Here is a 23,436-nt window from a genome sequence, read left to right on the forward strand (position 1 = left end):
TTCACTACTTGAATATTGACTGAAGGATTTTAGCCAATTATGGGTATCAGTATTCATCTATTTAGCAGTGGGACAAATATTGAAAAGTGGGGATGAGGGGAAAGAATCCTTTATCACTTTCTCCTAAAAGAGTTGTTGTCAATCTGAACATTCATATTTTGAAGGCAGATAGCATTTTGATAAAATAGACCACTTTCATGATTTCAGTTTGCTAAATAAATTAATGAATTTGAATTTTTCGGAGTTTGAGTACCAAAACTTCTTTAAATAGATTTTGCTTGGGGAAAAACAAACAAACCCTATTCGGAGTTAGGATTCTAAAGGATCACTTGCTTTCAACATTGAAAAACTTCTAAGAGATTTTCCTTAAGAAATTGTGTGTGTTTATGTTATTGTAAACTGTAACTGTATTCTTCCTCATATTTAATAGTTAGAGGTATGTAATTATGAGAGAAATAGGAAAGCAAGTGAAAAAATTGTTCTACACAGGCTTTCATTTTTATTGTGCTATTACTGCATTTGAAAACAATAAACATTGTTATCACATCAAACTCTTTAGTAGCTTTCAAATAAATGAATCAAATTTCTGAATAGTTTATGGTGTAGCAACTGATTTGGCATAACGTTTGCCATAATGTTGAACTATATTCTATTGTTAAAAATCAGTTTTTAACATTCTCATAACTTATCAAACAGAAAATATTAGGTCCACATACTATTAAACATAACATAATTTACTTCTGTCATTTTAAAGTAGTCTTACATTTGTCAGAAGCACAACATTGCTTCAACTTCTGTCATGCTTCTTATTGAGTGCTGAACTGCATTCGCTTACCTATTCAAATACCTGTCATCTTGTACAAAGACTGACAAATGTTTGATCAGGATAATATTCTTACCCTGGTGTTATCCACTATTGAATTTTACTAGCTGCTTCATTATCACAAGGATGAAGTGACAGAATTTATTAATCTATTGACTGACCAGCCCCTTGAGCTTCAGGAGAATATATGCTGCTTTGAGTTAGAAATTATGTTGTTTGTGTATGCTGCAGAACTATATCAACTACAATAACATTGATGAACTGTTGTTTTATATAACATTGAAACCTGTAATAGTCTTTTTATTCTAGAGTAATTTCAGTTGATTAAATATGTGCTGGTACAACTGACCACATTCTTTACATTACAAATTTGATATTTTATAGGAAAGAAACATTGTGTTATAAAATAGTATGCAGTACGGATCAACCAAACACATTTTTCAAATACCATTTCAAACAGTGCACTTTTTACACATAAAACTCTCCAGAAAAATTGATATGATCTTAATAACAATACATATTTGTAGACGTGTGATTGATCTAGCTTTCTGTATAAAGCAAATCAGAATTATCAAGAGCTATTTTTTGGTCATAGCAAAGACAGAAGATTTTGGTTTTTCTCTTAGTGCGGCCTAAAATCTTACATATTTCTTCAGAATTATTGCTCATTAGGCAGTTAAAATACAACCAAATTATAATTTCGGATTTTGGAGTAAATTCCATTATTGCCTACAAACTACCTGAAATTTATCTTCACAGGTAACACAGGTGATACAGAGTTTCTAAAGAGGAATAAAAATTACAAAAATTCTCAACTTTTTCCTTTCTTATGCTCAAAAAGCAAAAAAAAAAAAAATCAGCATGAATGATATGTAAATAAGTATGTATATGTTTCAGGTGTATATAGAGGGTGGGGATGATTGTTTGTATCATCATAATGCCATTGCGTTCATTATGTGAGGTATTGCACAAATACATAGGGCTATATTGCAGTACCCCCTCTCCTTATGTGGCTGTGTAGATTTTCATAGATTTATAGGTTCCAAAGCTAGAAGAAACTATTGAGATTATCTAGTCTGACCTGCATAAAGCACAGGACAAAGTTCCCCATAATAATTCCTAGTTATAGGTGGAAAGATTAGGAAGCTTCTTCTTGTGTAGCCTGTGTGTAAGAACTATCCAAAAAAGTAGTAGTACCCAAGAACAATTCTCTGAAATGGGAGAAGGATGGAGAGTGGATGGAACTTCGATCTCACACACAGGAAACTGAATTTCAGAAATGCCTCATATCTCATAGGAGAATTCAAATACCTTACACTGTAACTGGGTTGAAGAGTAAGGCATGATTTCCCAACTCTTCCTTTGAGACCTTATATTCCTCCATTTTGTATAAAAATAATCCATATTCACATGAGTGAATCACAGTGATACAGAACTCTGAGACCAAGATTTTCAAAAGTGGTCAGAGATTTAGTGTGCCCAGTTTGGGTAATTTAAAGAGATTCCAATTTTCAGATAACACTGATGTCTCTGAAAATCAAACCCCTTTTCAGATGTTGAAATGAATAGTCACTTTTGAAAATATTGGTCTGAGTATCTTGCCAGAACAAGGACTTTGTTTTGGATAAATTTTTTTCATTATCACAAGAAATTAAAAAAACAAAACTTTAGTGTTTGAGTGTGTCCTGCAACTGTCATGTCATTTGATTTGCATATTAACCAATTGATTTATATTATTATAGTACAGAAGTAGCACTGTACTGATCATGCCTGTTTTAGTGGATAATCAAACTCTAATTAGGTTTTGAATGTATTTTGAATTAAAGTAAGTGTACACTGTATTTTTAAAGTACTTCTGATACATTTTAATGACTTAGGTATAACTTAAGGAGGCATAATTAATCATATATTATAATTTGAAAGATTTCAGTGTTTGTAAATTGCATTGTGTTCTGAAATGTAGTTCAAATATAGTTTTCAGTTTGATTTGATTGACACTTTTTTATTTCCATAGCTGAAATTAATTGGACATTCTGTTAACCACTATTTTATTTATTTTCAAGAAACTGAAGTATCAAAATATGATGAACAAAGTTCCTGCATAAAACAGATAAATAACAAAGAGGCCAGTTTGACTGAAGCAATCTTTACAGTGTTGTCTTACTGCACTTTATCACCCAAATCCCTTGGTAGTGTTCTTGAGAGCTACATGGAAAAAGAGCAACTGTGGGATTGCTTATACAATATGTCAGGTATGAAAACAATTAGTGAAATAATCATTTTAAAGCCAGAGTTTAATCTTCATTTTCAGATATGTACTCTTATTAGTTCTATGGTCTATTATTTCATCAAGGGATTGTAGAAACTGGATATCTTGATGGATACAGTATTAGTGGTTGTAGAAAAATAGGGTACAGCAGAAGTCCAATGTTCAAAAGTGTTTGCCTCTGACCATGGGGGTTGAGGGCTATTCCAGATCTGTGAGGGTTTAGGCAGCAAGCAGTAAACACCTCTTATAACTGTTGAATGCTTACTTTCTCTAGAGGCAAGCTCCACATCTTCACCTCTAAGGCCATATCTACACTATAAGATAAGGTTGAATTTATTAAGGTTGTTTCTTAGCACCCAGTTTTGTAAAGTCAGAGGTCCATGTCTCTTGTCATGTGCACAAGAAAAGAGTACCGAAATCAACTTTAGTGATCCTTAAAGTTGATAGAACAGGCGTGGTAGTGTGGACTCATTGTTTAGAAAATATACCTTATGCAGCTAAATTTGACCTAAACTCCTAGTGTAGTCCCGGCCTCAGAGTAACTGATTCATTCATCTCCATGGAGTATTCACACTGAAACCTAAACATTGTAGATTATACCTCTGATGGGCTACTCAGCGAGCATGAGTGGCATGAGCTGATTCAATAACATGCTTCTCCTTCCATGCCAATACAAACTTGCCCTGCTACTGGACCCTGCTTTCCAATCCATAAAGACACAGTGTCATCTATCCATGTGCGTAAGAAAAATAATCTTGTGCCTACAGACACACACCAACACCTTCATAGCCGGTCTGCAATGCCTGGACTGGCATCACAACACAATGGTGACTGATCCTATGAAGCTGCACATGCGTATTGCATGCCTCCAAAAAACAATTTCCAGTTGTCAGAATTGCCTGTGTCCCTGTACCCAGCAGTGCCCCTATCTAATCCAGGCATTATCTTGCAGATCCTGAATGTATCAAAACTGCTTTTAAGAATGCTGCTCTGTGAAAGGCCATTTAGATTCCTGAGATTGTCAGGGCTGATGTGTCTGCATGACTGCTGGATGGGATAACTGAAATTCACCTTGCCAGCAACCTTTGAATTAAGACTGCTGTGTGGATGTGGATAACCATATAGTCCCTGACAAATGTATCATCTGGCAGATGATTCCAAGATTGGTCGGGATGCCAGTTGACAGGTTGCCCACAACCCTGTGCACTCGTTGCTCTGTAATGGGCAATTAGGTGACTAGCCTTTCTGCTCCTGTAATTGCATGAATTTGTTAAGACTTGTCCCCATAGCTCTGCCATCTGAAAGCAGACAGTGGTTCTCCATACTACCTTGCAAACTATCCTACCTCCAGGTTCCATGTAGCTAGTGGAATTCACTCAGATTTTGGGCTGGCTCTTGGTGCCAACTTCCGAAACCTGTTATGTGAACGTGAGGCAAGATATCTGCTATGCCAGTGTGAATCCAGAAAAGATAATAAAGTAATGGGATAGTGTCTTAGAGCCTATTTGAAGACCAAACCCCAGGAGATTAACCAGCAAGTTATGTGCAGGCCATTCTGTGAAGGATCCTGCTGCCGAACCCTTAATGCTGTGGGATGAACATACTGCATTGCCCCTCGAATGGTAATCTGCAAATTTGCCTGCCCTGATGGGTGTATTCACCTTTCAAAAGCCTGTACCCAATACCACCTGCAGTTGCAGCCTTATTAAATCCATGTCAAATGTCTGTTGTCCTTCTTTCTGTATAGCTAAGCAATGTTATTGATGATCCAGTTAGGAAGTTAAAGGAGTAAATAAAAAATATCATATCAACTGGCTTCATTAACAACAATCTAAAAATATATGCAGCATGTAAAGGGACAGTATGAATTCAAAAAGTTTAATTTTTAACTTCAAATGAAAGGCAAAAACAAAAAAGAAAAGTAAATAAGGAAATTAAACTATAAAATGCATGTTCCTGTAATATTTTGTCATACAAGTCATATTCTTTTAATTTTGTAATGCTTCTCTGATTTGTTATATGACTGTAACTATGAAATTGTTGTGAATCATAATTTTGTTACTCTTCTTTTCATAACATCTATTTTTGGCATTCTAATAGTAGAATGGCTGTTTTCACATTGAATGTTTAATTGCTTTTTTCCCCCCTCAAGTGTCTAGTTGTGGTGAACCAGAGCCAGAGGTTATCAGATGTTTGAAGATGACTTTGATTAATTCAGTCAAGGGTATAGTGAAGCAGATAATTTCTTTGATGCATTCATGGGAAGCAACAGAAAACTATGGAACCTATCAACACAAGCAAATAGTTCCTGAAAGTTTGCTGAAGACCATTCCAAAGGAGTGGAATTATACACCTAGAGAAATGAAGAGAAAAGAATCTGGGAAATGTAAGGTGACACTTAAATAGTGTTTTTATATAAACCTGTCAGAAGAACTTATTACCCATTTAATGACAACACGTCAGAATTGAAAAATTAGAATTGATATGTGATATGATTTTACAACAAACATTATTGTAATTTGCAAGCAAATTTCCTGACTTTTTAAGAAAAGTATAGTGAAATTGCTATAATTCAGTACATTTTTTCTTCTTTATTAAGTTAATCCTGCAATAACTTGGGATTTACATCCTTGCATACCTCTTTTTTTGTTTTTAAGTATGTATGTTTATTTTAAGTCTATTCACAAATCTCATAGCACTAGAGTATAGTACAATAGAGCTCAAAATATCCTAGGATGATCTCTTGGTGATGAAAATCAGAAATTTGTTTTACTTTATTTTGTTTCTCAATCCGAAGAAAGTACTGTACTGTGAAATTTTTATATTTCATTGGTTGTAACTATCTCATAGTCATCACAGTTTTAATTAAGATATGTTATTATGGTTGAAACATTGTAACCCTATTTATCACTTTATAATTGATTTATATTTATATAGCACTGAAATTAGCATACAATTTGCGACTGTTTTTCACTAACCCATAATTAAAATTAGTAAAGTAATATGATAAATACAGATAATAATAGAAACGATTTTTAAAATAGGTAAGGAGCAAAGATTCCTTCAAGTACATTTTTGACCAACTGTGATTCAAAAAAAAATAATTTTAAAATTTGCAAGTACAAGTTGAACCTTTAAAATCTGTGACTCTCTGGTCTGTCAACATCCATTGTCCGACAGGACCAGAGAATCACAGATTTTAGAGGTCTGGGCTGGTGGTAGGGAGCATAGCCCTGGCCAGTACTGACAGCAAAGAGATCAGCCCCAGCTGGGGCAGGAGGCAGCAGGGTCAGCAGCTAGGAATACAGCTCCAGCTGGGGTTGGCGAGTGGGGGGGTGGGACACAACCCTGGTCAAGGCTGGTGATGGGGAGAACAGCCCCAGGCAGGGTTAGAGGCAGAATGGTCAGTAGGCAGGAGCGTAGTTCTGTCTGGGGCTGGCAGTGGAGAGCGCAGCCCCTGTCCAGGGCTGGCGTGGTGGGGGACACAGCCCAGGTCAGGACTGGCACAGTTGGGGGCGCAGACCTAGCCAGACACAGCGGTTACAGCCAGGTGGAGAGCCTTAACCTCCCTTTGTCTGGCAAACTCCATTGTTTGGAATCACTCTGATCCCAAGGGTTCCAGACAAGGGAGGTTTGACCTGTATAAAAAAATGATTGATACTAAAATCATGACCTGATTCTCAGTTTAACTAAAAACAATGATTAGTCCTATGGCATCATAAGGTATGTCTACACTACCCCGCTAGTTCGAACTAGCGGGGTAATGTATGCATACCGAACTTGCTAATGAAGCCCGGGATTTGAATTTCCCGGGCTTCATTAGCATAAAGCCGGCGCCGCCATTTTTAAAAGCCGGCTAGTGCGAACCGGAGTGGAACGAGGAGTACAGATAGTTCGGAATGGCTATGTAGTTCGAACTATCTAGCCCGTGCCACGTGTAGCCGCGCGGCATGGGGTTCGCACTAGCCAGCTTTTAAAAATGGCGGCGCCGGCTTTATGCTAATGAAGCCCGGGAAATTCAAATCCCGGGCTTCATTAGCAAGTTCGGTATGCATACATTACCCCGCTAGTTCGAACTAGCGGGGTAGTGTAGACATACCCATAGAGACTAACAAATATATCTGATCATGAGCTTTCGTGGGTAAAACCCACGTCATCAAAGGCAGGGGAAATTGGCTTTGTAGTGCATTAACCAGTTAATATATTCATTTTATATATTCTAATTTGTAAATGAATTCCATGTCTCCCTGTAATTGACTGGTAAAATTCTGTTGTAGAAGAATGGCTACTTTTAAATCCATTATTGAGTGTCCAGGTAGGTTAAAATGTTCCCAGACAGGTTTATATGTGTTGCTATTCCTGATGTATGATTTGTGTCCATTTGTTACAGAGGCTGTCTAGTTAGGCCAGTATATCTGGCAGAGCGGCATTGCAAGCATATATCAAGTTAGTGGATGTGCTGTTGTATGAGCCCCTGATGTTATGGCTTATATGGTTAGATCCTGTGATGATGTCACTTGTACAAGTCAATTTCCCCTGCCTTTGACAGTCTCATTTTCTCATCAAAAGCTATGAATGGGACATATCCTGCTTACTTAATTAGCTTCATTATTAACATGGGTCCTACAATTGACAGATAATTGCTTTTGCTATTATACATACCGTAGATCAGGGTGGGCAATAATTTTTGACCGGGGGCCACATCAGAAATTTTTGAAGTGGTCCTGGGCAGAAGTGGCGGGGTCAGAACACTTCCATGCTTCTCCACCCACAGACCCTGATTGGTCAGTAGATGGGGGAGCGCATGAAGTCTTTGTCCCCACCTCTCCAGAGAGAACCACTAGCTGTTCTGAACAGCTGGCAATGCCCTCTAGGCACCCATGCTCCTGGCAGTGGGAGGGGACTTCTCATGCTCCCCTCCTGCCCCCAGGTCAATCAGGGCCTGGGGCTGGGAGGAGCACGCAAAGTCTGCCCCCGCCCTACAAGGGAGCACCGTGCTTACAGTCACCTGCCAACTGTCCAGCATCTCAGAGCAGGCAGCACACCTGATAAAGTCTCTCGCTCCCTGCTCTCCAGAGTGCAGCGCTTAGAGTCAACTACCAGGGTTGCCTCTAAATGCCACACACACCCCTGTCCCTAGGCCCTGATTGGCATAGGGGCAGAGGAATGGCAGGACCTGCATGCGCTGGATCAGTCCTCTTGGTAGGCTGGATCCAGCCCACAGATGCCTTTTTGCCCACTCCTGCCTTAGATTCTGTTATTTTCATTCCAATTTCTTTGATGAAGTGGGTTTTACCCACCACAGCTGATGATTATATATATTAGTTAGTCTCTAAAGTGCTCCTCCAGAGTCTTACGGCCTGTGTTTGTACTGCTTCCTGTGTCCCAGGAGATGGGGCTGGCTGCAGGGGTCAGCGTAGAGCCCGCGGGAGAGTGAGGTAGCATCTGGTAGATGCCCAGAAGTCCCCTTCAGAATCTCCACCTATTTCCTCATCCTCTAATTAAACCATTCAACCATTCAAGTATTCAACATTAAATACATAAAAACCTATTTCTGCTATTTTTCATTGCAAATATACGGTATTTCAGCTACATTATGGGTTAAATAGGCTTTGTCGGCTAGCTTGGGAAGTTCTGATTTTCAAACAATGGACTTACAAATGAACTTTCGGAACATAACCCTTTTGTAAGTTGAGGACTTCTGGTATGGCAGAAGCAAATAGTTCTGAGTGATGTGAGGACATGCATCTGACGAAGTGGGTTTTGCCCATGAAAGCTTATGCTCCAATAAATCTGTTAGTCCACAAGGTGCCACAGGACTCCTCGTCACTTTTGCAGATTCAGACTGATACGTGAGGACATTGTGGATCTGAAAAAGGAAAGGGAAAAAAAGTAAACTTTACAAATACACTTTAGGATTCTGAGAGATTTACCACATTACCCTACGTCGCAAATTAAACAAAAAAAAATAGCAATTTTAAAGTCAAACAGTTGTCCCATTTCACTCAGAATAACGAGTGATCTTTATTAGATAATCTTTCTATTAAGTCGTCACCATTCTTGTCTGTCTGTCTCACGGGATTTTCAACTTTCCCCTCCTGCACATGCACCTTGCCTCTCCTGCATATGCACTGGCTGTGCCTGCCAGCTCCTACAGCAGCTCTTGCAGGCGTGCGCACGCATGCTCTGCCACCTGGCTCCCCCCGAACAGGCAGGTCACCCACTACATGCGGGCCCGCCTTCCTCTATGCTGCCAGCTCCAGGACTCGGCCCCCCTGGCAGCCTGCCAACCAGCTCCCTTCCCCTCCCCCAGCAGGTCGCCCCCATCAGCTCTGGTCATGGACTCCCAACAGCTCCGGCTCACAGGCCTACTGGCAGGCCATCCCCATCACCTCTTGAACCCAGCCAACCTGCCCCTGTGATATGCTGCACGGCTCACAGCCTACCTGGCTTCGCGCCGCGTGGCTCATGGCCCCCTTGCTGTTCCCCACTGCCAGCTCTGACTCACAGCACCCCCGGCAGGCTGCCCTCCTCCTTCACCCCCCCAAGACTAAAAAGACAAAAATAAAAAAATTAAAAAAAAATTAAAAGACAATCTTTCTAAAAGTGCACCAAAACACTGAAAATAAAGTTTTCAGCTACCAGTTTAGGAGAAAGATTGGATGGCTAAGTATGATTCAAGGTAGTTGCAAACTGTTAGCCATCCAACCTTTTTCCTAAATTGGTAGCTGAAAACTTTATTTTCAGTGTTTTGGTGTGCTTTCAGAAAGATTGTCTTTTAAAAAAATATTTTTTTTTCTACTAGATATGTTATAATATGTGAGCTGTACTCTATTATTTGTGCTATAATAGCTGAGCACAACAGGACTAGTTACAAATAGAGAAGCAATCTTTATTCTTAATTGTCTTGGTTTTCAGTTTTCAGGTCATTACAGGAACTCATTTAAATAATTTTTTAAAGATTAATATATAGTAGAATATAGTAGAAGTCTAACAACACTTTCGAGCTCTTAATCTTTTTAGACATTTTTTCACTAAAAAGTTAGACATCATCTCACAACACTCATAACTGTACTGTGATAGAACCAGAATATTAACCTTAATGATACCTTCTTTTTTTACTTTTCTTTTTCTTTCTTTCTGTTTTTTTTTTTTTAAGGCTTCACAAGACTTGCAGCTGAAGCTGTATCTATTGTAATCAGCAAGTTACCTACCGTGATTGCATGTTTGCCTCCCCCAATTAAATACTTCTTTTTTCTGTCTGAGAAGAAAATGTCAAAAAACTTTGTTGAATCAAAGAAAGCTGGTCTGCTTGTCTGGAACTTGATTGTAATTATATGTCGGATCTTTGAGGATGGAAACACAGCAGAACTTTTAACAGGTGCAACGCTTGACAGATGGAGCAAAGAGAAACTGAATTTAGTTCGTGTGTGTTTGGAAAGTATTGTGGGAAAACAGAAAAGTAGTCCTAAACAAGTAACGCAGAAGGTTATACAGAGTATAGAACAACAAAGACCAAATTGGATTGAAAGCCAGTTGTTGAAAGCAAGAAAATTGAGCACTGACTGGTAAGAAGAATATAATATTTTCAGATGATATTTTTATTTATTTCTTTTATTTGCAAAAATTCATAATAGTATCAAATAAATACAGGTGAACAATGATTTTAAATTCTCTGAGTTAAAGGATTTGTGGAAATCAACTGCTTAGTAAAAAGATAAAGCATAGTTGTTTCACTGGAACAGGTTACTCACAAAGAGATTTCTGATTATAACAGTGATTATACAGGACAATTTAAATTCTAATCTCTTTTTATGTGAACAGGTACACTAACTGGAGGACAATATGGTATGTTTGTAAATGAATTTTGCTATGATGATTAAATTATGAAGGACTTAGTGTCTTTAAACGATTTTCTATATTTTCCTATGATTAAAAAATAAGCATATTTCACTTTGTAGGAACAAACCCTGAGGGTGAGTCGGACATATCAAAACAGGAGAGGGAAGGCACCCAATTGTTTGAGGCAAATATCATCAAGGGCCAATGTTCTGAAACCTTGCTAAAGTATCTGGATGGGTTGAATTGATCAAAATAAATTTATAGCTGTCTCATCAAAAAATAGTTTTATGGCAGAAAATTGTCTAATTTTGGTGGCATGTGTTATTGTTCAAAATTTTATCAATCAGTTTTCTGATATTAACTTACAGAAATTTCACAAAATAAATTTGTTGACTACTTTCATATATATTCTGTAAGTTTGGTGTCATTAATTTCATCCATACAAACAATATAATTATTCAGATTTGAGTCCCCCATGTAAATGAAAAGGTTTTATGTACCACACTGAGGCTACATCTACACTGCAGGCTTCTTGCACAAGAAGCTTTCTGCATTGTAGACATAGTCTGAGGTATGGCATTTTTTTCTGGGGGTATTCAATTGGCAAGAATAGCAGTAAACGGTAATAGTATCACACAAATCCTCATTGACCTTGATCTTCAAAATCTTTACATTTGCTTTTAATACTAATTTATACGTTTTACTACGATTGAAATATTAAAGCCAGAGGCAATCCACGAGAGCAGTCATAAGGCAAAATACTTTGTAAAATTTGTAGACTAACATTGACCGTAATCATGTCAGAATTCAATTTATAATTTATTGAAATTATAGACCCCTTTTTAAAGCAATGGAAGTCAAATTTAAACTCGTGTCTATGTCCTAATCACTAATAGCAGTGCCCTTCATTTTTTGTTTGTATCTGCTTAATTAGAAAAATTAGTCATAAATTCATATAGGTATAATATTATACTAACTTTCCTAATATTTTAAAAAGTATTTAATAGCTGTCACACCATGTATCTGACTTTGGGCAATGGTTCTCTCTTTCATTAAGATGCTGAGTAAGTAGTCAAAATATTTTTACTCATTTTGACACAAGTGAATTGAATAATGCCATTATTTACTCTCTTAGGGTATGTCTACACTACAGCGCTAATTCGAACTAACTTAGTTTGAATTAGTTAATTCGAACTAAGCTAATTCGAACTAGTGCATCCAGACTTAAAAACTAGTTCAAATTAGTGTTTTGCTAATTCGAACTAGCATGTCCACACTGAGTGGACACTGAACCGAGGTTAAGGATGGCCGGAAGCAGTGCCGGCAGGGCATCAGGTTAGGACTTAGAGCGTGGAGCTGCTGTCTCAGGCTAGCCGAGGGCTGTGCTTAAAGGGACCCGACCCCCACCCTGGACAGACAGTTCTCAGGGGTTCCCCGCTTGCAAAGCAGTTGGAGTGCCCTGAGTGCCCACACTCGGCACATCACAGCACTCGGCCATCAGCCCGGCTGCACTTGCCGCAGGCTGCCATCCGGAGGGGGGGGGGGTCAATCGAGGGGCTTCAGGAGAGCTTCCACCCCGAGGAGCCCGCAGAGCCAGCCCAGTCCTCCCCATCAGGGGCTCGTACCCCATTCCTCCCTCACCTCCTTCCACTTACCCCTCCCTAGTCCCCCTTCCTGATGTACAAAATAAAGGACACGTGGTCAAAAATAGAAACTCTCTTTATTTCACAAAACTGGGGGGGGGGGGGGAAATAAAACTGTGGAGAGACGGGGGAGAGGAGGCGGGAAAGGGCAGGAGAGAGTGTGGGAGAGGGGAGGCGGAAAACTGGGAGGAGGGAGCTGGAAGGGGGAGGCAAGGGAAAGGAGGGGGAGGGGAAACTCAGGGATTGGGGTTGGGGGTCTCGCCGGGCCAACTGCCTCCCAGCACGGCGAGGGAGGGGGCCTCAGCGTCCCCAGGGGGATGGGGTGGAGGGTGCGGAGGTTGAGCTGGAGGGTGTGGACAATGAGGAAGAGGGTGTGGGGGTTGAGGAGGAAGAGGTGGGAGGGGGCAGGAGTGGGAGGAGGGACAGAAGTTGGGGGAGCAGCAGGCGCAGGACCAGCACGGGGCACCATTCTCTGCAGCAGGGCCTGCAGGTTTGAGTTCAGCCCTCGGACCTCAGCCAGCTGCTCCTGGCGGAGCTAGAAGTCTGCCCGCATCCAGGCCTCCACTGTGCGGTGCAGGGCTCGCAAGCACCCCAGGTGCTGGTCCCAGTACTCCTGCTCCAGGGTGGTGGTCCAGAGCAGGCCACGGGTGCGGGAGCATGTCCCGGCCGGGGTGGTGTGCCCTGCACGATCAGCTGGTGCAGCTGTAGAGCAAGAAGAGAAGTGGTCAGTTCTCCCTGGGGACGCAGCGGATGATGCCCAGCCCCTTTTCCCCCCCTGCGACGTGAGGGCGACCATGCCCTGCACCGTCAGAGCCGCTGTGCTTGTACAGAGGCCATGGTCAGGATATCTGGCTCTCCCCGGGATTGGGAGCTGCTCCAAGACTGCACCCATGTCCCTGTGCTGTGTATAGTGTGGCTGGGGTGGGGCGGGGGGAGATGTCCCCTGCCTCCATGTAGAGGGGACATGTGAAGGGAAAGCATCCTGCTGGGTCCCGCCCCGGGGTCAGGAGCATGTCAGGTCTCTTCACACATGCATGTGCCTATTGGGCTATGGCCCCTGGGTGTCACGCAGCTGGAGCCACCTGCCCAAGGGTGGCATGACACGTGCTCGCACGTGCACAGTGTCTGCGTGATCCATGGAAGGCATGGCCCACGTGAGCAGTCTCTGGTCTCCCTTCCACCCCACCCCCCCAAACTATTTAATTCAAACTACTTACCCGGTACGGTCTCCCTGGATGACCCTGCCGACTCTGGTGCTGGAACTGCTTGCGATGGCCCCTCCGGTGTGCCCGGGTCAGGGCCCTCCGGTCCCAGCTCGCTGTCCCCCGGGCTGGCACGGACCGCCCCGCCCCCCAAGAGTCGGTCGAGGGCGGGGAAGTAGGGACAGGTGGCAGCCCCTGCTGTGGCGCCGCCCCTGGTGGCCCTGGCATACGCCTGCCACAGCTGCTTTACTTTCAGGCGCACCTGCTCCTGGGTGCGCCTGTGTCCCTTTCGGGCCATGGCAGCCGCTATGCGGCCGTAGACAGCCACATTCCTCCTCCTAGTGCAGAGATCATGGACGTTGGGGGCCTGCCCTCAAACCTCAATGAGGTCCATGACCTCCGCACTAGTCCGGGAGGGTGCACACCGTCTACGGCCCCTGGATGGCCCCTGGGTGCTGGGGGACTGGGCAGGGGACGGCTCGCTGGCACTGGCTCCCTGGCTCATCCTGGGGCCACTGGTTCGGGGCACAGACTGCTGGCAGGGCTGGCTGTGTCAAGTGCCGTCTGGCTACAGTCTACCCCTTTAAGGGCCCGGGGCTGGGGGAGAGGAGAGGAGTTTTCCTGGTTGTGCCCAGAGTGGCCACCAAGGGAACCTGGGAAGGGCTAGCCTCCCACTAGTTCAAATTAAGTGGCTACACAGCCCTTAATTCGAACTACTTAATTCGAACTAGGCATTAGTACTCGTAGAATGAGATTTACCTAGTTCAAATTAAGCGCTCCGCTAGTTCGAATTAAGTTCGAATTAAGGTCGAACTAGCGGTTTGAATGTGTAGCGCCTATCAAAGTTAATTCGAACTATCGAACTAACGTGTTAGTTTGAATTAACTTTGTAGTGTAGACATACCCTTAGTCTCCAGTCATGCTCAGCTCTGCATGAAAAGGTCCCTGTGTGTAGTGGAGCTCTTCCCAGTGTATGGGGTCTGCTGACATGAGGCTCTTTGTAGGAGTAGGGTCTAAATTTTTGCCAGGCTAGTCTGCCTGAAAGAGAAAGTCAACCATTGCTCTTGGGACTAAATAGTTGATATATTCCATGAAGAACCAAAGGTTATTTATTAAAACAATCTGTAAAACAGATCCAGTGAAGTAGGGCATTGGGAGTATTAGCAGAGAGAAGGAAATATTCCATGTAGAATTGTTTAGTTTGCTAAACTAAGAAAGGATCTTTCAAGATCCTGATCTCAAACTGATTCTTTTGAGATAAGTTACCTGAAAGAATCTTCATTAAAACACTGTGGAGCCATCCTATGGTTAAAATGGTGTATATATGTATGTATGTATACCCATATTTATATGTGTACAATTGTAACCTATACATAAGCAACTGCAACATGCACATACACACACACACACACACACACACAATTTCCAGTTTCTGTGTACCTGAACCACTCAGAACATGAACAAGATGTTCATAATGTTTTTGTAAGCAAAAGTATATAGTGTTTTTATGTGAAATCGTTTATGTTAAACAAAACTATTGTTTTGATTGTATACAACATTACTCTGATTTTTTTCAGGTGTTGAACATACAGTTAACTTGGCTTTTATGGATTTTTTTAAAAACTACTGTGGCAGCTGTATGCATTGCCTGTCTTGTATATTGCCTGAAAGCATTACTATTCATTAAACAACCTTCACTTTGTAGTAACACCCGAGCTGTAAACAGTCAAGTTACATTCTGGAGAACACACTGCCCAAAAAGTAAAGAAACGTCTGTCTTTGCAAAGTAATTTGTCGAGTTGAAGATTATTGTTTTTCATCATGGTGACCCTGACTTGGCTGACTGGGTGCATATACAGATTAAGATGAATGCAGTTATTCCTTGGCTGAGGTCTGCCTCTTTCAGGGCACATTCTCCCTAATGACATGATTGATAGGCAGTCCCAAATCCAGAGAGGAACTCATTAATCATAGCACTGACTGAATCCAATCATCTGCTTCACCTGCACAGTGATGGACAGGAAAGGATACCATTTGGGTGCTGACACTGATACACTCCTTTGTCAGAGGGCCTCAACTTTTTCAATGTCAACCTCTGAGAAGTTTAACAAGAAATTCAGTTTGTATCTATGCACAACATCAAAAGACCAGCCCTAAAATATGCTTTAATTCGAAAGATCAATTTCTTTTTTACATTTTCTATAAAAGTATGTCATAACAAGAAAGCAGTATTTACTTCTGTTTAGCAAAGAACAAAATTATAAGTTTATATTTTCAAACTATTTACTCTGTAGGAAGATCTGAAGATTCATGTGGAAGCAATATCACCATTAATGTTCAGAAGCTGTGTAGAATTTTAGCGAGACTTCAAATCAACAGCCACTTTCAGCAGAATTTATTTTGCACATATGGCATATTTGAACAGTAAATTGCAATTTACAGATGTATGCACCCCCAGCAAATTTTATTCAGACACGTAAACAATGAAAAATTTGATTTTCATTGTTACCCCAGAGTCTCAGTAACAAGCATAATCTTTTGAATTAATTTAGAATTTAGGATAAGGGATCTGATTGATGATGTTAATGCTCTAACATCATTTAGCATGTTTATGTTGTGGATCTTAGTGTGAACGTGGTAATGAATATAGCAAGCTTGATGTGGTCAGTAAAGGTCTAATGTTATAGCTAGATGTCAAGTTATATTTGTGCTACAAACTCCAACATTTTAGGTCTTCCGAGTTAGATGATGCTTACAGTTGATAAGGATGCATTTCAGCTAGTTACCAAGTGAGCACATAATTATTAGTTTATGTTTCTTATAGAGGGAAAATAAACAAATAATCATCATACTAATTAGTTTTGAGAATCATGTGGCAGAGAAGAAACAGGAGGAAAATAATAGGTTTTAAAAAAAGTCAACAAGTGGCAAAAGACTACTTAAGAATAACCAGTGGAAAACAGACTAAGATTTAATTTTTCTCACTTATATTCAGTGGAATAGCTATCTTTCTGACACTTTAATAAGTCTTCAACATAATCAATGACAGGCAAAAAAATGTGAAAAACATTGAATACTAATGCTGTTTCTAGTAACAAAAACATTTTTAATACTAAGAGAATATAAAAATTCTTGCATTTTTAAAAAAAGACAGTCTTCTATTTTCATTCTTCTGATTACAGTAATTTCATCAATTCCACCAATATGAAAATATTTTATAGATAAGAATATAGATATTCTGTTTATGGTTTAAATATGCTTTCAAGCACTCAACATTAAAAAACATACTGATTTCAGAGATGTATATAAATAGCAACATTCTTGTACAGCCTAAATTTTTACAAATTATGTTAAATGTGGAACTAACATTAACACTTTGTGGTTTAGCAATGTTTTACTTCACACTAGTGATATATGTATGCTTTCTTTATTTTAGTGCCTTTATTTCAGTAGAAGAAGGTGCAGTGTTAGAGAAGGAAGGTATTGCATTTGAATTGACTACGGAGAAAATAAACATGATGGTCCTGGATATCTGCCACAAACCAGGTGGCAGCGAGTACCTGAGGCAAATTTATCACATCATCCGGCTCAATGAGGTAGGGAAAAGGCCTTTTTACCGAGCAATTAGGTGTGTACTGGCCTGAGGCAGCGTCTGCTGGCAGCTAAGGGTTAGTCAAGGAGGTGATAATGCTTCTTCAAGTCAATACCAAACTCAATATTGCATTGTAATAGAACCTATTCAGTTTAGGCTTTTCTGCATTTGTATAGTAAAGATTACAGGAAATACTATAGATTTTATTTATGTATTTTAACAATAGCATGGCTCATAAACTTGCTTCAGATTTATAGTGTGTAGACCACAAATCTATTTTAGGAGTTAGAACATAGTACGGAAATCAGCTTTCAATGTAAAATCTAACTCTATGGGAAATAGAATTAAACATCATAAGTCAATTCTTCTCATTTGAAAACAAACAAACCCCACCACTGTAGTAGTGAAGTAAATTCACTCAGATGAAAGACTGATTTAATCTATATAACCCCATGTAGTTAATCATTTTTAATATAAGAGAACCTATGCTAACCATTTGGAAACAAATTCAGTTGTTTATTATAACACATAGAATCAAGAAAAGATAAAAGGAATATTTCAGGCTTTCTGATATTGTACTTAGGGTAATCATTTTTCATATTGTAATTATAAGCAACAGCATATAGCATAATATATGAGACTGCAATTTAAGCAAAAACGACTGCCTTCAATCAGGTTCCTAAATCTGTGATTAGGCACCTAAATTCAAATTATATTAGTAGTCGCAGCTGGGCACTTTTCACTTCAGAAAATCAAGTCAGTTGTTTAATTGCCTAAATGTGGACTTCAGATCCTAATTTTATGCATCTGTTTTTGTAAATGTTAGCTACGATGAATGTATGTATAAAAGTATGCATGTGCAAAGAATTCACTGGAATTTTGCATTATTTGGAGTAATCTGTTTAACAGAATCTAAATACCAGCTAACAGCTGAATACAAGGAAGTGAAGAGTGTATTTGTATGAGCGCTTAAAGTTCACTTTTCAATGGGGCAGGACCCTGGCAAGGTCAAATATTTCTTCAATGTAGCTGTGAAACAATTTTAAATATTTTGTAACTCGCTAAATGAATTCAAAAGTTGCTAACGCACCCCCATCCCTGCTTCTCAGAGGTATTAATAGAGGTAAAGTGCACTTAAGAATCTGGGTCACAGTGTAAAAGTTTCCTTGCTTCTTGAAGAGTCCCATTCCTGTATCTGGAACTAAACAGGTTTGGTAGAAAAGTTTATAGAGTTTACTCATTGAGAAGATGGAGGCGCAGACACTGTCTACAGAATCAATTTCGAGATATTCTTCATCTTTGGGTGACAAAGAAAAAAAGTTGCTTACTGGAAACTTTTATTGGTAATGGCTCCACTACTCCTCTCCAAGAGTACGTATAGACTGCGGTGCTATTTCGGGATACCGGAAGTATCCCGAAATAGCAACAGCGCGTGTCTAAATGCTCCCGCTTTTTCCCAAAATAGCAGGCACACTGTTTTGGCGTCCCTGTAACCCTCATTCCACAAGGTTTAAGGGATTTGTCAGAATAGTGCCTTATTTTGAAATTTGGCGCTGTATATACAGCGCCAAATTTCAAAATAAGCTTTTTCAACCTAGACTCGGAATAAGCTATGCACCCCAAGAGTTTATTCATTTTTTCAAGATGAACATCTTATTAGAGCAAACAAGAGCTGTATTTTCTGATGCTTGTCTTCTTGATTTTACCCATTATGCTAAGCAACAAAAGTCCCACCACAGTTTGGGCTAAGAACTCATATAAGAATTACCAAAATTAAACATTTATTAACATATTAATATGTAAGTGTTGTTGTTGTTAATTTTTAATGTTAATATGTGTAAGTCTAACTGCTATGAACCAATGAGGGAAGCAGTGACTAGCTTTGTGATTGCTCTGATTGCTTAAAGAGAGAAATGGAGAAAGCAAAGGCAGGAACTTTTACAGAGGCTGTGAACTAAAATTTCTTACAATTCCTGTACTAATCTACATTTTTTCCATTTTAATTAATGATTTCCTCTGTAATACCATATCCAATGCTTTACTAAAATTGAGATAGATTAGACATATCATATTTCACTGGTCTGAAAAAATCAGTTGTTTTCCAAAGAAGAATATCAACTTAGATTAGAATGATCAGCACATATTGTATTTTATCCTATTTTCCATTTACCGTTATGTTTTTAGTAATTCTTTTCTTCAACCTATGTTCAAAAGTCTTTCATGCTTCTGAAATGTGACTAACAGGTCCATAGCTGACTGATTCATTTTTTCCTTCTTTCTTAAATATAGATACTATCTTTTCCAGTCTCCAGTCATATCATACCAGCTCTGGTTTAACAAATATATTGAATTTTTTGGTTGTCAGACTTGCAATTTTATGCGACAGTTTTTCGGTATTCTGGAATTCAGTTTATCCATTCCCGTCACCTCTCTAAATCTGAGTGCATTAAACTCTTTCAGAGTTTTGCTTCCACCTCATCTGTGATCATTTCTATACATTCATTCTCATTAACCATCTTGCTTTTGTCCCCATGTTCAACATTAGCATCCTTAATAAAAACTGAAAAAAATAGTTTTGTAGTCATATTGTCTATATTATATTTTAGATTATCCCTAATTTCTAATCCATCCTCACTCCATAGTGGCTGCCCCTTCTTGTTCTTCGTACCATATATCTTCTTATAAATTTTAGAAATGTGCATTTCTCTGTTCATCCATCCGAGAGACTGTTTGTTCAAGAACTCCTCCTAAACAGTAAGAACTAGGACCACTGAATTTTGTATGCAGCTTCCTCTTATCATAACTTAAAGCATAACTTTCTCTTATTAAAAAGGTTCAATTGTGTCAGGCCTGGGGTAGTCCTCTCTCCCCAGGGCAGCCTGCATACTAAACACCTCATCCCAACCTCAGCCCAGGACAATAACTTAAATGAAGAAAAACAAAACTTATTTGAGTTAAGGACCTAAACAATGCCAGGTAAATCTTCTAGTTATACTTATACTTGGAAGATTTGTGATTTCATCAATGCAAATATTCACGCCACAGATGCAGATCAGAACTTTTCCATGCCACCCTGTTTTGTGCGATTCTCGTCCATGTTCTCCCATGAATCCCCCATAAAGGATCCACCCACCATGCTGGAGACCTTCCTGTTGTTCTTTTTATGTCTCGTGGATACCAATAGCGTATACGCGCAGTTCCGTATGTTATCTCTCAGTCTCGCTACATGACTAGCCGATCTCCTTTTCTGAGTTTTAAAAAAAAGCCTCCCCCTTCCGTTCGCATAAATTGCGCAGCACTCAACATGCTGCCACCACGGGAGGGATATTGTGCTCGGCGAGGTCGAGGAGGGTGAGGAGGCACCTAAATTGTGCTTTCAGTCGGCCAAAGGCCCCCTTGACCACAATGTGGGCCCGGGTGAGCCTGGCATTGAAGGCCTGCCGGGAGGGGTTGAAGTGCCCCGTGTAGGGCTTCATGAGCCAGGGCTGTAGGGGGTAGGCCACATCCCCCACCAGGCAGACAGGCATGTCCACGTCCCCGACCCTGATGTGGTGGTCGGGGAAGAAGGTCCCGGCCTGCAGTCCCTGGCACATGGAGGAGTTCCAGAACATCCTGGCATCGTGTGCCTTGCCGGACCAGCCCACATTATATCCATGGACTGGCCCCGGTGGTCACACACGGCCTGTAGGATTGAGAAGTACCCCTTGCGGTTGATATACTGGGAGGCCTGGTGTTCCGGGGCATGGATGGGAATGTGCGTCCCGTCGATGCCCCCACCCCCGCAGTTGGGGAAACTGAGGGCGCCGAACCCCCGGATGACCACGTCCGGGTTGGCGAGGCGGACCACCCTGCGGAGCAGCACCCGGTTGATGGCCTTGACCACATGCAGAGAGACACAGCAAACCGCGAATCACTGGGGTGCCCTTGTGGCTGGGAGTGTTCATTCCCTGGCCCCACTCCCAGAAGCAATCCCCGCGGGTGGCATGTAGTACGGCCAGGACAGACCGAACCCTCCGGTGTGGGGCACTTTCGCCTCCCTCCCCCTTTCCCTGGGACGGCCCATCCCCTCCTTTCAGCCCCCTCCCCTCCGGCCCCTGTGGGTGCCGTACCTGCATGAGCACTGCTCCGACGGTGGATCTCCCCACGCCGAACTGGTTTCCGACGGATCGATAGCTGTCCGGCGTGGAGAGCTTCACAGGGTGATGGCGGGCCTCATGCAAGTGTCCCATCACCGCAGAGCAGGGGCGAGCCACTTGCAGAGCTCCAGGAAGGTGTCCTTCTTCATCCTGAAGTTCTGGGTCCACTGTTGGTCTCCCCAGCGCTCCAGGATGATGTGGTCCCACCAGTCGCTGCTGGTGTCCAGACACCAGATGCGGCGGGGCACGCTGTTGTCCGGGTGCTGCTGCCACTCCTCCATGACCCCCGGGGAGGCCAGAGGGAGAGGCAGGGGGCTGACATTCACCAGATGGTGCAAGGCAGCCTCCACCCATTGCTGGCAGGCTTGCAACAGCAAGTCCAAAAATTGGAGCAGCATGCCCAGGGTGAGCTCTGGCTCCATGGTGCCAACTGTGGCAGTGTCCCCAATGGGAAGCACCGACACAGGCAGGCGGAAAGAAAAACACTTTGCTGTCCCTCGGCAAGGTAGGCAAGCAAGCGGAAAAGCTGAGAACCAGCTGTCCAGGGGGGTCCCTTTAAGCAAGAACCTCAGATAGCCTCAGACAGCAGCCACACAAAGCAACTACTGACCTGATGCCCTGCCAGAACTGGTTTCAGCTGCCCTTAAATGCGACCCAGTGTCCAATCGAATTTGCTAGTTCGAATTAGCAAAACGCTAATTCGAATTAGTTTTTAGGTTTAGATGCACTAATTCGAATTAGCTTAGTTTGAATTAACTAATTCGAATTAAGTTAGTTGGAATTAGTGATGTAGTGTAGACATATACCCGTTTACTTTACTGACTTAATTTCTCAACATTTGTCCCTTTAGAATTCAACACCCTAGTTACAAGCCAGTTTTTTAAAATTATTCTTTTATTTAATGAGATGTTTGACCACTAATGCAAAAAGCCTGGGCAACATAATAGTGAAATTAGTATTAATGGTGCAAGATGTAAAACCAAATAGTATAAAGGTAACAGAAATATGGTGGAAATAGCAGATGTGACTGGAATAGTGGCATTGATGGATATGTGCTGCTCATTAGAGAAAGAAATAAAGATAAATGTGGTGAGGTACCATTGTACATGAATGATGTGTTACAGTAAGAAAATAAGGAGCATTGTACATCAATGATATGGCAGACACAAGAAATAAAAGGTGATAGATTGAATGAAACACAATCAGTTTGACTCAAAATCAGTTTTGGGAAAGATTGTAAAAAGAGAGTCTATTGAGGTCATATTAGGGGTCTGTTCTAGCCCCATGTCTTCAGTGGAATTTGGATATGAATAGAGATCTGTTTGATTTTATGGAGATCTCTTTGATTTTATGGGAGAGAAAAATACTATTGAAAAGTGTGTCATTATAGAAGACTGACTTCCTAGATATAAACTGGAGAACAAATATTAGTAATAATGGTGTGACCCAGCTTTTCCTGGATGCCATCAGACAAATTTCTTTAACTAGTAATGAGCCAACAAATGATGCTTTCTTAGATCTGGTTTGGATAAGTAATTGTAGCCTCATTTACTATGGGAGCCTCTGACTTGTATTGGGAGTATTCCAATTTGGAAGATCCTGTGTATTGCAATTTAGTTGTAGGGCTTGTCTTCACTTCTGTGAATATCAGCGCTTCAGAGGTTGATCTTCCACCATTTGATTTGGAAGGTCTGGTAAGGACCCACTAAATCAAATGCTGAGAGCATCCCCTGTCAACCTCAGAACTCCTCGCAGTATAGGAGTATGGACCACAAACAAAAAAGTAGTATTTACTAAACAGATTAGCTATAGTCTTTTCACTGTTTGTGTCATCTGCCTGACTATTCCTCCCATCAATATTACTACTTTTTTGCCCCCTCCCCCCCCCCCGGGAGGGGGAAGAGAGGGAGGGAATGGAGTTACTTTTTC

The 23,436-nt window shown here is 41.1% G+C and overlaps 1 protein-coding gene across 9 annotated transcripts in view; it reads left to right on the forward strand.

The window, feature by feature from the left end:
* The window catches only part of KIAA0825 (KIAA0825 ortholog), a 386,099-nt gene that overhangs the window by 177,070 nt on the left and 185,593 nt on the right, over nt 1-23,436 (forward strand). For all 9 annotated transcript variants that reach the window (XM_075932132.2, XM_075932137.2, XM_075932129.2 and 6 more), the window contains 4 exons: nt 2,887-3,075; nt 5,245-5,478; nt 10,252-10,660; nt 17,216-17,375. In XM_075932132.2, coding sequence (XP_075788247.2) covers nt 2,887-3,075; nt 5,245-5,478; nt 10,252-10,660; nt 17,216-17,375 — 992 coding nt within the window. The remainder of the gene's footprint in view (nt 1-2,886; nt 3,076-5,244; nt 5,479-10,251; nt 10,661-17,215; nt 17,376-23,436) is intronic.

Source organism: Pelodiscus sinensis, chromosome 6, assembly GCF_052426305.1.
Source record: "Pelodiscus sinensis isolate ZL-2025 chromosome 6, ASM5242630v1, whole genome shotgun sequence".
Taxonomy (NCBI): domain Eukaryota; kingdom Metazoa; phylum Chordata; order Testudines; family Trionychidae; genus Pelodiscus; species Pelodiscus sinensis.